General features: G+C 47.2%; 1 protein-coding gene and 1 non-coding gene across 2 annotated transcripts in view; both read left to right on the forward strand.

The window, feature by feature from the left end:
• Nucleotides 1-14,620, forward strand: part of LOC129636726 (deleted in malignant brain tumors 1 protein-like) — a 108,710-nt gene that overhangs the window by 64,987 nt on the left and 29,103 nt on the right. The window contains 6 exon segments of the mRNA XM_055560330.1: nucleotides 449-478; nucleotides 1,211-1,364; nucleotides 3,948-4,165; nucleotides 5,595-5,906; nucleotides 10,476-10,589; nucleotides 11,403-11,714. Of these exon segments, the coding sequence (XP_055416305.1) occupies nucleotides 449-478; nucleotides 1,211-1,364; nucleotides 3,948-4,165; nucleotides 5,595-5,906; nucleotides 10,476-10,589; nucleotides 11,403-11,714 (1,140 nt within the window).
• Nucleotides 1,526-1,597, forward strand: TRNAQ-UUG (transfer RNA glutamine (anticodon UUG)). Its single transcript has one exon. It is a non-coding gene; the product is annotated as a tRNA-Gln (tRNA).

Below are 14,620 nucleotides of genomic sequence, written 5' to 3' on the forward strand. Positions count from 1 at the left end.
GGGCCTGTGGGAAGGGGCCCGTCTTACTTCCTTGGACTCCTTGTCCAACCTGCCTTTCCCCACCACGGCTCTCAGCTTCCCAGGTTTTGTCCCTCAGCATTTTGGCACCTGATAATTGTCTGCAGGGACAGTGGCATGCTCACGAGCCCAGTTCTGTGACTGTGGGTGATGCCTCATGACTGGTCACTCTAAAGACAGCTCTTGGGTTGGTGGACCCAGCACAGAAGAGAAAACAAATCACATGACTGCATTGTCTGTGATTTCGTGGTGAATCACTGAAAGAAGGGGAGAAGCTACATCTCAGTCGGGGAGCAAAGAGGAATGAGTGTGTCCACACCATGTATTGAGACTCAAGACTAGTAGCAGCTTCGTTCATTTGCACTTAAGTAGAAGGTCATGTCATTGGGTGAAGCTCTTTCCTGATTTTCTTTGGTTTTGATTTTTGCAGCTGCTGTTCCCCAGGTGTCTCTCCTACCAGGTAACTCTCTTGCATTGGAAGTATAACCCCTATAAGGATAGAATGATGATTGTTGTTCAGTCACTAAGTCATGTCCAACTCTTCGATCCAATGGACTGCAGCATGCCAGGCTTCCCTGTCCTTCACTATCTCCTGGAGTTTACTCAAACTCATGTCCATTGAATCAGTGATGCCATACAACCATTTCTTTGCATGTTGATGTATGGCAAAACCAATACAATATTGTATAGTAAAAAATAAAATAAAATATAAAAAAACAACCATTTCTTCTACTTTTATGAATTAGAATTGTGGTGATAATTCATAAAAGTAGAATAGACATCTGCTGTCCTGGTTGCATGAGGGAAAGGAAGTGGGGGATGGAGCCCTCCCAAATAGGTGGATTGTCTGCATCTCAGTTGAGCTGATTTGCATGACAGGAAGCTAGGACAGGATTAATGAAGTGTCCTTGACACCCCACAGCTGCCATGTATATATCCAATCCATTTCCAGCCTCACCTACAATCTTAGGGTCCTGCCTACCCATCACACATCTTTCCTCCACCCTCACCCCTCCTCCTTGGGGGTACGACCACACTCCAGCCAAGCCACGGCTATGTCTACACCAGCATGATCCCTTCCCATTTTGTGATTCACTCTTGAGCTGGTGGGATTCTGGATTCTATAACTGGGAAAAGGTAAGGTACCTGTCTGAAGACTCCAGCCATGGGTCTCCTCATCCCGTTTTCACAGGAGGAAGTAGCTCCTGTGGGGGCGTCATTTCAAGTCTGTCAGGATCCTTCTACAGTCCCCGGTACCCATCCAACTACCCCACTGACGTGGAGTGTGTCTGGGTGATCCACCTGGCCGAGAAGTTCCGCGTAGACCTGATGATCCCCAGCCTGAAGTAAGCAGTTGTGTCTTTCTCTGCTTCAAGAGCCGGTTTGGATTTGAATCCATGCTTTCCCCAAGAGGTTGCCTTTCCAAGTGCCTGAGTCATTAGCTGCTATAACAAAAATTTAATAGACTGGGTGTCTTAATAAACAAAAGAAGTTTATTTTCTGTAGTGGCCCCATTGTGTAATGGTTAGCACTCTGGACTTTGAATCCAGTGATCAGAGTTCAAATCTCTGTGGGATCTAACTATCTTTTGGGCTTCCCTGGTGGCTCAGATGGTAAAGAATCTGCCTGCAATGTGGGAGACCTGGCTTCGATTCCTAGGTTGGGAAGATCCCCTGGAGAAGAGACTGGTAACCCACTCCAGTATTCTTGCCTGGAGAATTCCATGGACAGAGGAGCCTGGAGGACTGTGAAGTTGCATAAGTTGGACACCATTGAGTAACTAGATGACGTGACGTGATGAACAAAAATATAATAGACTGGGTGTCTTAATAAATGACAGAAGTTTGTTTCTCACAGTTGTGCAGGCTGGCAAGTCCAAGATAAATATACCAGCAGGTTCAGTGTCTGGTGAGGACCTGCTCCCAGGCTCATAGATGACTGTCTTTCACTATGACTTCAGGTGAGGGAGGGGAACTGGAGCTTTCTCAGCCTCTTTATAAGGGCACTAATCCCATCATGAGGGCTCTGCCCTAACAACCTAGTCACTGCCCAAAGTCCCCACCTCCTAAGACTATTATTATTGAGGGTTAAGTTTCAAAAAATGAATTTTGAGGGGACACAAACCTTCTGCCTACAGCACCATCTGACAAATCCTTTCATATGTTAGGTGAAAACTGGTCTGGTCATCTGAGCTTAAGGAGTTTTTTTTTAATTTTTTTCAGATTTTTTAAATTAATTTATTTATTGTAATTGGAGGTTAATTACTTTACAATATTGTGGTTGTTTTTGCCATACATTGACATGAATTAGCCATGGGTGTACATGTGTCCCCCATCCCAAACCCCCTCCCACTTCCCTCCCCATCCCATCCCTCTGGGTCATCCCAGTGCACCAGCTTTGAGTGCCCTGTTTCATGCATCAAACTTGGACTGGTGATCTATTTCACATATGATAATATACATGTTTCAATGTTATTCTCTCAAATCATCCTACCCTTGCCTTCTTCCACAATGTCCAAAAGTCTGTTCTTTATATCTGTGTCTTTTTTGCTGTCTTGCATATAGCGTCATCATTCAGTTCAGTTTAGTTCAGTCGCTCAGTTGTGTCTGACTCTTTGCGACCCCATGGACTGTAGCACGCCAGGCTTCCCTGTCCATCACCAACTCCCAGAGTTTATGCAAACTCATGTCCATTGAGTCGGTGATGCCATCCAACCATCTCATCTTCTGTCATCCCCTTCTCCTCCCGCTTTCCATCTTTCCCAGCAGCCTCGAATAGTGTCAATAGAAAACAGCCTACAAAATTTTAAAAATGTATTCAGTTTGGTTCAGTTCAGCCTCTCAGTCGTGTCCCCATGGACTTTGTGACCCCATGGACTGCAGCACGCCAGGCTTCCCTGTCCATCACCAACTCCTGAAGTTTACTCAGGCTCATGTCCATTGAGTCAGTGATGCCATCCAACCATCTCATCCTCTGTTGGCCCCTTCTCCTCCCACCTTCGATCTTTCCCAGCATCAGGGTCTTTTCAAAATGAGTCAGTTATTCACATCAGGTGGCCAAAGTATTTGAGTTTCAGCTTCAGCATTAGTCCCTCCAACGAACACCCAGGACTGATTTCCTTTAGGATGGACTAATTGAATCTCTTTGCTGTCCAAGGGACTCTCAAGAGTCTTCTCCAACACCACAGTTCAAAAGCATCAATTCTTCAGTGCTCAGCTTTCTTTATAGTCCAACTGTTGTTACCATCTTTCTAAATTCCATATATATGCGTTAATATACTGTATTGGTGTTTTTCTTTCTGACTTACTTCACTCTGTATAATAGGCTCCAGTATCACTTAAGGAGTTTTAATCACTGAGCTCAACTTCCCGTGCAGTTGGAGAAGACCCCATGGGCATCCCTGAGGCCATAATGGAAGGAGCCCCAGCTGGGGTGACCCACGCTTGAGGACCCCACCCCTCCACTCTCAGCCAGCTCCGCTTGGGACACAGCCTCTTCCTCTGGCTGAACCCCAGTCTGTTCATCGTCATTACCTTTCCTGACCTTTATTCTTCCGCCTGGTGCTATGCACAATAGATCATCTTCCTCTTCCCTCTGAAAATTTCTATCCTGTTCCTACTAAGACTTTTATTTTGCATATTTAATAGCCTGAGTTCATTCATTCCTCATATTCCCCCTTGGTGGGGGAGCTGAAATAGACCAGGAAAGACAAGAGACTGGCTGACCTGGACCAGTCCTAACAGGGAGTGGGACAAAAGGGCAGACTCAGGCAGCATCAGAGGGGTCAAGTCCACGAGGGAGATGTGTGGTTGGAAGGAGATGCAGGGGTGACTGCAGTTTCTGGCTGCATGTTATGCAAAAATTCGACTTTATGTATAACATTCTGGCAGATTTCCTTGGGGAGCTTAACTCTGCCTTCACCTCCTCAGCTTAGAGGACGTCTACGGGTGCCCTTACGACTTCATCGAAGTGTTCGATGGACAGCAGGTTGCCTCGCTCTCCTTGGGCAGATTTTGTGCCGGAACCGAGCTCACATTCCACTCTTCTTCAAACATCCTGACCACGGTGTTCAGGAGCGACTCCAGGATCACAAACACGGGGTTCTACGCCATGTACAGCGCCATCCAGCAGGACGAAGGAGAGAGCGGTGGGTATCCTAACTTGGACCTCAGGGGGATATCCGGTCTAATGTGCACCCTTTCCCTTTAAGAGAGGAGATGCTTTTGTAAATCTGACCTGTGGGTTCCACCCGCATTACTGACATCCGAGTGACATCACTCTGACACTGACAGCCCCCAGATCACCCCTCCCCCTGCTCGGCCCCTCACTGTCGTCTTCCTCCACCAAGATGTCCCCCTAAAGAGATAGAGAGCCAAGTCTCACATCTTGCCATGGCCATGCGTGTTGAGGGAGGGCCCATGACAACAGCCTCCTCCTTCTCCAAAGGAAGCAGAAATGCAGTAAAGCAGATCTTTCTAGAACAAAGCCATCTCAAACTACAACTGCCAGCCCACCTGCTTCCAGCTGAGTTCAATGCAGAAACCATCCAAAATACTTCCTATACAAGATAGGAAGACGATTACAGAGCTCTCATATAATGCTCTCAGATAATGCTGAGGGCGACTGTGCAACTTATCCCTCAGTCAGGGGACTTCAGAGAGTATAAAAAGGACTCTGAAATAATTGCCAGTAGTAGTGTTAGTCGCTCAGTCGTGTTCGATTCTTTGTGACCCCATGGACTGTAGCCCCCCAGGCTCCTCTGCCCATGGGATTCTCCAGGCAAGAATACCTGGGTGGGTTGCCATTTCCTTCTCCAGGGGATCTTCTCCACCCAGGGATCCAACCCAGGTCTCCCACATTGCAGGCAGATTCAACAGGCACTAATTGACCTACCCCAGTCATAAACCAGGAAGCTATGACAAACCTAGACAGCCTATTAAAAAGCAGAGACATCACTTTGCCAACAAAGGTCCATCCATAGAGACAATGGTTTTTCCAGTATTCGTGTATGGATGTGAGAGTTGGACCATAAAGAAGGCTGAGTGCAGAAGAATTGATGCTTTTGAATTGTGGTGCTGGAGAAGATGCTTGAAAGTCCCTTGGACAGCAAGGAGATCCAACCAGTCCATCTTAAAGGAGATCAGTCCTGAATATTCACTGGAAGGACTGATACAGAAGTGGAAGCTCCATTACTTTGGCCACCTGATGGAAAGAGCCAACTGACTGGAAAAGACTCTGGTGTTGGGAAAGATTGAAGGCAAAAGAAGGGGGTGGCAGAGGATGAGATAATTAGATAGCATCACCAAGTCAATGAACATGAATCCAAGCAACCGTTGGAAGATAGTGGAGGAGCCTGGCATGCTACAGTCCATGAGGTCACAAAGAGTTGGAGGCAACTTAGTGACTGAACAATTCCTGGCACATCAGGACATAGGGTCTCCCTATCTAGAGTCCAGCAGCTGAATATGCAGAAAGGTGCCCATAGGAGAATGTCAGAGATCCTCTCTTGGGCGGAAGGTTCCAGAGAGATGGGGCACAGCCCCGCAGCTCAGGAGACTCTGCTTTCCCGTCCCCAGGTGAGTCCCTGAGGCTGGGGAATGGCAGTCACAGATGTGAGGGTCGGGTGGAGGTCTCCTACAATGGCTCCTGGGGCACCGTGTGCGACGACAGCTGGGACCTGACGGACGCCAGGGTCGTGTGCCAGCAGCTTGGCTGCGGTGAGGCCTTGTCGGCCCCGAAGCAGAGCTACTTTGGTGGAGGCACCGGCCACATCATCCTGGACAACGTGCAGTGCGTGGGGAATGAGGCCAAGGTGTGGCAGTGCCCCCACAGCGGCTGGTTCTCCCACAACTGCGGGCACCATGAGGACGCAGGCGTCGTCTGCTCAGGTGAGCCCCTGGGACACGGCACACCTTGGTGGGGGGGAGTCTCACCCCAGCAGCCTCTGGGAAGGGGGGTGACTTGGGAGTAATTGGAGCTGTGGGCTCCAAGCCGTCTTTTTAAGTCAATTTGCTGAAGAGGTAGTTTGCTTTCTCTTGAATTGTTGTGCTTGTAAAATGCTCAAGTGAAGTGAAAGTCGCTCAGTTGTGTCTGACTCTTTGTGACCCCTTGGACTATATATTAGCCCATGGAATTCTCCAGGCTGGCGTACCGGAGTAGGTAGCCTTTCCCTTCTTCAGGGAATCTTCCCAACCCAGGGATTGAACCCAGATCTCCCACACTGCAGACAGATTCTTTACCAGTTGAGCCACAAGGGAAACCAGAAAATGCTCAAAGTCCCACCTTAAAAGCTGTGGTGAGGAACGTTCCTTGGGGTCCAGTGGTTAAGGCTCCATGCTTCCAGTGCAAGGGGTATGAGTTTAATCCCTAGTTAGGGAACTAAGATCCCACCTGCTGTATGGCAAAAAAATAGTCATCATAGATCACTCATATTTTTTAAAGAATGCTTCAATGGTTAAATAAAGGGTTATATTACCAGGGTTTTGGAAAAGACCCTGATGCTGGGAAAGAATGGAGGCAGGGGAAGAAAGGGACAACAGAGGATGAGATGGTTGGATGGCATCACTGACTCAATGGGCATAAGTTTGAGCAAGCTCCAGGAGATGGTGAAGGACAGGGAAGCCTGGCGTGCTGCAGTCCATGGAGTAGAGTTGGACACAACCCAGCGACTGAACAACAACAGCAAGGTGTCCAGTGAGTCAGTGATGCCATCCAACCATCTCATCCTCTGCCGCCCTCTCCTTTCACCTTCGATCTTTCCCAGCATCAGGGTCTTTTCCAAGACCTTGATGGATTTAGTGCCACACTCCTAGCTGCCCAGAACAGAATACATTTGATCAAAAAAAAAAAAAAAAAAAAACAGGCAAATGAAAATTTTAAAAAGCCTGATTTCCTTTTGTGTGACTGTCTTAATCCATCTCTTATTCTCTCTTCTGTCCTGGAACAGACATTGATGGCAACTCCAAAGCAGGACCAACTTCCAAACATTTTAACCCATTGCCAGGTCCCTGGTATGAGTGAATCCTAGCTACTTTTTCATCCTGTAATTGGAACACCATCTGATTAAATTATTTCTTGTTAATACACAAGAGCAAGGCAGTCCATCAGCGTTGGCAAAATGGTGGGGCTTGGGGGCGGGGGGCATCAGAGGGTGAGAGGAGAGAGAGGTAGGAGGGAAGGAAAATTCAGATTCACCAGAAATGCAGTCTCTGGTCACTGGGATTTCCTGAATCGGTGTTCGCATGCAGTGGGGTGGAGTTGCCGTAGGGGTGGGATTGGTAACTGCCTGCAGTGGTGATCATGCAATAGTTAGTGCAGAGCAAGGAAACAGAAACCCAGGGTCAGCTCTCGACAAGTTGTATCAAGCTACACTTGTCTGCATACTTGTCCAGACACCCAGCCTCTCGTAGCAAGGGTGTATCCCTGTCCGCTACCACACAGAGCAGTCACAGATCTGCACATGGATGTTTTTGAGTACTTTAAAGGAGTTTTCTGAATAAAAGTCCTTGCTTACAGTATCATTTTTTTCTCTGTATTTTCACAGGCTCGACTGATGACAGCTCCCCTACAGGTACTTCAGCTGTATTTAAAGGTTTCTCGTGATTTTATGTTTGCTTTGTTTTCAGTTGTAGGATTTGAAGCAACTGAATGAATGCTCTTGCTTCCTTTTACATATAAGAAGCTCCAGCACAGAAAACCCGTTAGAAAAGCCACTTCAAAGCCAGTATTTCAGCCACAAAGTGGATGCTTTAGTAACTGTGGTCTTGACTTCAGCTAGGGTTTGGACATAACACAACAAAGCGTCTCCTAACACAGCTGCTCTGTGAGCACAAAGTCACGTTGCACTGAGCAGGGAGCCTTTGGCTTGCATTGTCTTTGTTCCCTTTTCATTAAAACATGTGCTCAGACCTGTCAGTGCATATGGGTTCACAAAGCCCTCTCAACCTTGTGTCCTGATCATTTCTCCTCACAAAAACAGTACAAACTTGGGACTTTCCTGGCGGTCTGGTGGGGAAGACTCCATGCTTCCAATCAGGGCTCAGTACCTGGTCAGGGAGTCAAGATCCCACATACTGTACACATGGCAAAGAAAACACACACACACACACACACACAATAAGCTTGAGAGGACACAGGTAATCATCTTATCTAACAAAGAACAACCTGGGAAACTCCCAGAGCCTCCAAAGCTTTTTTTTTTTTTTAACAGTTACAAGCAAAAGCAGCTCTAGAACAAGTCCTCCTTATTCTGTTCCTATCCCCTCTTGATCCCTCTAAAAACACCAGCAGAGGTTGGTGCCTCCTTCTGATGGGGTTTCTTTACTGTTTCTCGCAGATGAAAATATCCATTGTGGCGGTTTGCTGACAAGTAATTCAGGCTCATTCTCCAGCCCCTGGTATCCTAAAAAATACCCCACAAATGTGGTGTGTACCTGGGACATACAAGTGGATAGCAGGGCACATGTGAAACTTACCTTCGAAGTGATAAAGTGAGTAAATAGCTCCTGCTTTTACTCTCCTCTTGACTTGATTATACTGCCTGCTACCACCACCACCACCCGACCCTCGCCAAAAAATCCAGCTTTCGTATTTAGTTCTCAAAAGTAAGGAAGGCCTTGGAGACCCATCCAGTAATACTGATCAAAAAAGGTTTTTTAAATTTTATTTATTTATTCATTTTGGCAGTGCTGGATCTTCGTTGCTGTGTGGGCTTTCCTCCAGTTGCAGCGAGTGCGGGCAACTCTTCGTTGCAATGTGTGGGCCTCTCACAGTGGTGGCTTCTCTTGTGAAGCACAGGCTCTAGGGCACACGGGCTCAAGTGGTTGTGGTGCACAGGTTTAGTTGCCCCTCGGTTTGTGAGGTCTTCCCAGACCAGGGATCAAATTCGTGTCCCTTGCTTTGGCAGGTGGATTCCTAACCACTAGACCACCAGGGAAGTCCCCAGATCAAAATTTAAACACGTAGATCTTTTAACCCAGCAATTCCAGTTCCAGGAAATTGGTCTACAGATAAAATCTTGTGTGCACTGAGAAAAATCTTGGCTTCTTATAGTAGCAGTAGGTTGGGAGCAGTCTTATTGCCCACCATAGGGGGTGAGTTAAATAGATTCGGTACATCTATCTATTGCTGCCACACAGTTCAGTTCAGTCGTGTCCGACTCTTTGTGACCCCATGGACTGCAGCACGCCAGGCCTCCCTGTCCATCACCGACTCCCAGAGCTTGCTCAAATTCACGTTCATCGAGTTGATGATGCCATCCAACCATCTAATCCTCTGTCCTCCCCTTCTCTTCCTTCCTTCAGTCTTTCCCAGCAACAGAGTCTTTTCCAATGAGTCAGTTCTTCACATCAAGTAGCCAAAGTACTGGAGCTTAAGCTTCATCCTCAGTCCTTCCAATGTATATTCAGGGTTGATTTCCTTTAAGATGGACTGGTTGGATCTCCCTGCAGTCCAAGGGACTCTCAAGAATCTTCTCCAATGCCATGGTTCAAAAGCATCAATTCTTCAGTGCTTAGCTTTCTTTATGGTCCAACTCTCACATTTATTCATGACTAGTGGAAAAATCATAGCTTTGACTAGACAGACCTTTGTTGGCAAAGTAATGTCTCTGCTTTTTAATATGTTGTCTACGTTGGTTACAGCTTTTCTTCCAAGGAGCAAGTGTCTTTTAATTTCATGGCTGCAGTCACCATCTGCAGTGATTTTGGAGCCTAAGAAAATAAAGTCTGCCACTGTTTCCATTGTTTCCCCATCTATTTGACATGAAGTGATGGGACTGGATTTTAAAGCCAGCTTTTTCATTCTCCTCTTTCACTTGCATCAAGAGGCTCTTTAGTTCCTCTTCACTTTCTGCCATAAATGTGGTGTCATCTGCATATCTGAGGTTATTGATATTTCTCCCAGCAATCTTGATTGCTGTCTCACATGTAGGGTGTATTGCTATGGAATGATCTGTAAGATCGTGGCCAGTAGTACAGGGACTGACATTATGCATAGACCATCTCTGGAAGGAAACAAATGGAAACTGTTCATTGGAGTTGCTTGTGGGAAGGGGACTAGTCAGAGCTCAAAGAAAAGTTGCTTTTAACCATGTGCCCACCATTACCACTTAAACTGTATTTCTTATGCTTGTAATACATCTTCAGAAAATACAGTTGAATGAAAACTTCAAAAAATTAGCAGATATTTAGAGCTGGGAAGATATGCACTGCCTGCACCAGTGGGGTTACGGCTTCCTCCATCCTATTTGAAGAGATGCAGGTTTCAGGCAGCTCTTCTAGAGCAGAACAATTTTGGTGGTGCCTCCTGGGGGAAAGTCCATGGCTAGATCTGAACGCTGTCATGACTTCACAGATTGGAAAACTTCTACAACTGTCCATATGACTTCATTGAAATCTTTGATGGCCCACAAAGTGAATCTTTTTCGCTGGGGAGGTTCTGTTCCGGCACAACCCTAGTATTTACCTCCTCGGCAAATCGCCTGACTGTGGTCTTCCAGAGCGACGCCATTGTCACCAATGTTGGCTTTTCTGCATCCTACGAGTCTCTCCTGCAAGATGAGAACAACACTGGTGGGTTCTCAGATCATCGTAGCCCCTGACCCTGCCTGGAAATGACAGGAAGGGAGGATGACTGACTCTGTGGTCGGGGAGAGGGGTCCCGAGAGCCTTAGTATACCCTCCAGATCTGGCTAGAGAAAGTGGTTGAATGCCCAGTGCTGCCATGAAACCACACGTCCACATACATCTGACGATAGAGCACATGACCCCGGGTGAGAGGGTGCATGGCTGATGTTGTCCCCGAGCCTTTGCACTCAGAACGCCTGCTTAGACGATGTGGGTCCTGACTAGGGCAACAGCAGCCAGGTCCCCAAGTTTTGTGCTTCCCACATCACACAGGGAGCTTGGGGACCCCCTTTGGGCTCTGTGAGCAGGCAGTCCTGTCTGGGAAAGAGCTTTAAAAAGCATGTTGTCGTTGTTTTGTTTTGTCACTAAGTTGTGTCCAACTCTTTTGCAAACTCATAGACTGTAGCCCGCCAAGCTCCTTTGTCCATGGGATTTCTGTCAAAAATACTGGAGTGGGTTGCTGTTTCCTCCTCCAGGGGATCTTCCCAACCCAGGGATCCAACCTGTGTGTCCTGCATAGCAGGCGGATTTCTTTATTGCTGAGCCACCTGGGAAGCCTACGCCACCTCAAAAAAGCCTACGCCACCCCAAATCACATTGACCAGAACCATGAAACCCAAAGTACCTTTGTAGGCTCTTCAACCCACCTCAGTCCCTTACTAGAACGAGAAGGGAGCCCTGGGAAGCTTGTCAGCTCAGAGGAGAGGCGCAGAACTTCCTCGAAGGCAGAGCAGTGACCCGGGCGTGTCTGTTTCCTAGACGCGATGCTCAGGCTGGCCGAGGGCAGCCGGCCCTGCGAGGGCCGCGTGGAGCTGCACTTCAACGGCAGCTGGGGGACTGTGTGTGATGACAGCTGGGACCTGCAGGACGCCGAGGTGGTGTGCCGGCAGCTGAGCTGCGGCGGAGCAGTGTCAGCCCCCGGGAGAGCGAGATTCGGCCGAGGCCTGGGCCCCATCACCCTGGACGACGTGAGATGTGTGGGGACTGAAGCCAGGCTGTGGCAGTGTCTGCATAGTGGCTGGTTCTCCCACAACTGTGGCCACCATGAGGATGCTGGCGTCGTCTGCTCAGGTGGGCCTGATGCTGGGGCCCGGGGTGGGCGATATAACATTCCTGCTCCATGAGTCTTCACCCAAGTGTACTTAGAGCCGTGAGGAAGTCCTGGATGGTCCCTGTTTCCCAAGCTTCAGCCCTGCATGGTCCCCATCGCACTACCCACGGTGGTTGTTGTTGTAATCGCTAAGTCATGTCTGACTCTTTATGACCCCGTGGACTGTAGCACAATGGGCTTCTCTGTCCTCCACTATCTCCTGGAGTTCGCTCAAATTCATATCCATTGAGTCGGTGATGTACCTAACCATCCTATCCTCTGCCACCCCCTTCTCCTTTTGCCTTCAATCTTTCCCAGCATCGGGGTCTTTTCCAGTGAGTCAGCTCTTTGGATCAGGCACCCAAATTATTGGAGCTTCAACTTCAGCATCAGTCCTTCCAATGAATATTGATGATTGATTTCCTTTCACATTGACTGGTTTGGTCTCCTTGTAGTCCAAGGGACTCACAAGAGTCTTCTCCAGCACCACAATTCAAAAGCGTCAATTCCTTGGTGCTCAACCTTCTTTATGGTCCAACTCTCACCACATCCACACGCAACTACTGGAAGAAACAGAGCTTTGACTATACAGATCTTGGGAAAGGGATGTCTCTGTTTTTTAATACGTTGTCTAGGTTTGTCATAGCTTTTCTTCCAAGAGCAAGTGTCTTTTAATTTCATGGCTACATGCCGGGGTCCAGCCCCGGCTGATCCAGGGTATTCGAAGCACGGACGGCGTCGGCGACCTATTTATTTATAAATATTTATCAAAGATATAAAGAGTAATAGAATGAGGATAGCTCAGTAGGAAAATTCAGTGGAGAAAAGAGGCTGAGTAGCTTGGTTTACGCGGGAGACCAATAAAACTTCAAGACAAGAAGTTTGCACCACTTACGTAGGCCGCAGGCGTCCTTCCGTTCTCCCGAAGGAGAGGAGACACTGAGGCCTCCCCGGTCGAATCTTAGAAGCCCAGGCATAATTAGCAAGCATGGCGGGTTCCGCGCTCCAGATGGAGACTCAGCCAGAATTTGAGAGAGAGAGCGACATGGGGAGACCAAGTTTCAGTGAACAAGGCCTGCACTTTATTTTCCAAAGTAGTTTTTATACCTAAAGTTGTGCATAGAGTATAATGGGGGAAGGGGTGGAGTCATGCAAGGACAGCAGTTCCTGGTCCTAATCGAAGCCAGGCTTTCAAACTTATCATATGCAAAAGTTCAGGTGATTGACATCATCTTCTGGCCAGGAGGCCTGTTAACATTTTAAGAAACTTTTCTTTCTCTAAAGGTGATTATTCCAAAGTCAGGCACCAGCCTCCCAAAAAGCATTGGACAAAGCTGCATTCCTATAGGGCAAAGGTGAGGTGGGCTCAGTCAAGAAAAGAATTAACTCAAGGGTCCAACGTTACAAACATTGAGGCTACTACTTACATTTCTATACACCCATTATATCAATCAATACACTGCCAAGGACACAGTAGGTAAGGAGTATGGAGACTTAGCAGCAAACATTGGCCCAATAAGTGAAAAACCCTTCACCAATACAATTTCTAATCAATCTTTTAACTACTCAAAAGAATCTGTGTTTAGACAGTTTAGAACATCTCCTGCCTCTCACAGTTGGGAGGCTCTGAACAATCTCATGTGGCCGGAAAAACCTGTTCAGGCAGGCTAGAGGATTTCCAAAGGAGTTTGTAGGTTGAAACACTGTCACACCCAGGAATTATTAACTGGAGCTGTAAGCTAACTCTTTTTTCAGAGAGAGGTAGTGGGGGATTGCCCCCGTAAAGTCAGAGGTGTAGGTGAGAGCACAAAGCCGAAAGTAGGCAGACTCTGGTTTGGGGGTAGATGCTCGAGAATTTCCAGGGGGACTCCTGAGGCTCGATCCCGCCTTTGCGTGTGCCGAGCCTCCTTCCTTATGACCTTTGCCATGGGCGGAGCTCCTGCTCCCGGCAGTGATAGAATTCCAGTTGAGCTATTCCAGATACTGAAAGATGACGCTGTGGAAAGTGCTGCACTCAATATGCAATATGCATTCAACATGCAATATGCCGGCTCCTGGCATCTACAGTTACAGTCTGCAGTGATTTTGGAACCCCAAAAAGAAAATCTGCCACTGTTTCCATTCTTTCCCCTTCTATTTGCCATAAGGTGATGGGACCAGATGCCATGATCTTAGTTTTTTGAATGTTGAGTTTCAAACCAGCTTTTTCACTCTCCTCTTCACCCCCATAAAGAGGCTCTTTAGTTCATTTTCACTTTCTGCCATTAGAGTGGTGTCATCTGCATAGCTAAGGTTGTTGATATTTCCCCCAGCAATCTTGATTCCAGCTTGATATCTGAGGTTGTTGATATTTCTCCCAGCAGTCTTGATTCCAGCTTGTGATTAATCCAGCCTGGCATTTCACATGATGTACCCACAGTTGAGTTTTCTTAATGCTTTCCTTTATATCAACTAGTCTCTCTTCACTTAAGTGAATTCATTTTACAAGGAAAATTTATATCATCACAATATGGAGGGTCAGGATCACTTGCCATGAATAGAAAATACATAGGAATAAATACAGCAGCAATAAAAGAAAGTTAAAGTGGTTAAAAATAAATAGTGAACTACCTAACCAATTCACAACCACCTACATCTGAAAATATCCTTAAGCAGAACAGAACTAAATGTATGTAAGCTTTTATATTTTAATTCAATGAATGCATGACTCTGAAAATAGAAGTCATGTAACCTCAGATTTTCTGGCCCCCCACCAGTGATGGGTGATGCCTTGGGAATGGTCTCTGTGGTTCAGACCCTCACCCCCACCAGTTTCACAGGTAACCAGGGATGCTCTGAAAGTCACAGAGCTGGGAGTCCAACTCCTCACCCAGCATTCTTACTCCTC

Source organism: Bubalus kerabau, chromosome 22 (genome assembly GCF_029407905.1).
Source record: "Bubalus kerabau isolate K-KA32 ecotype Philippines breed swamp buffalo chromosome 22, PCC_UOA_SB_1v2, whole genome shotgun sequence".
Taxonomy (NCBI): domain Eukaryota; kingdom Metazoa; phylum Chordata; class Mammalia; order Artiodactyla; family Bovidae; genus Bubalus; species Bubalus kerabau.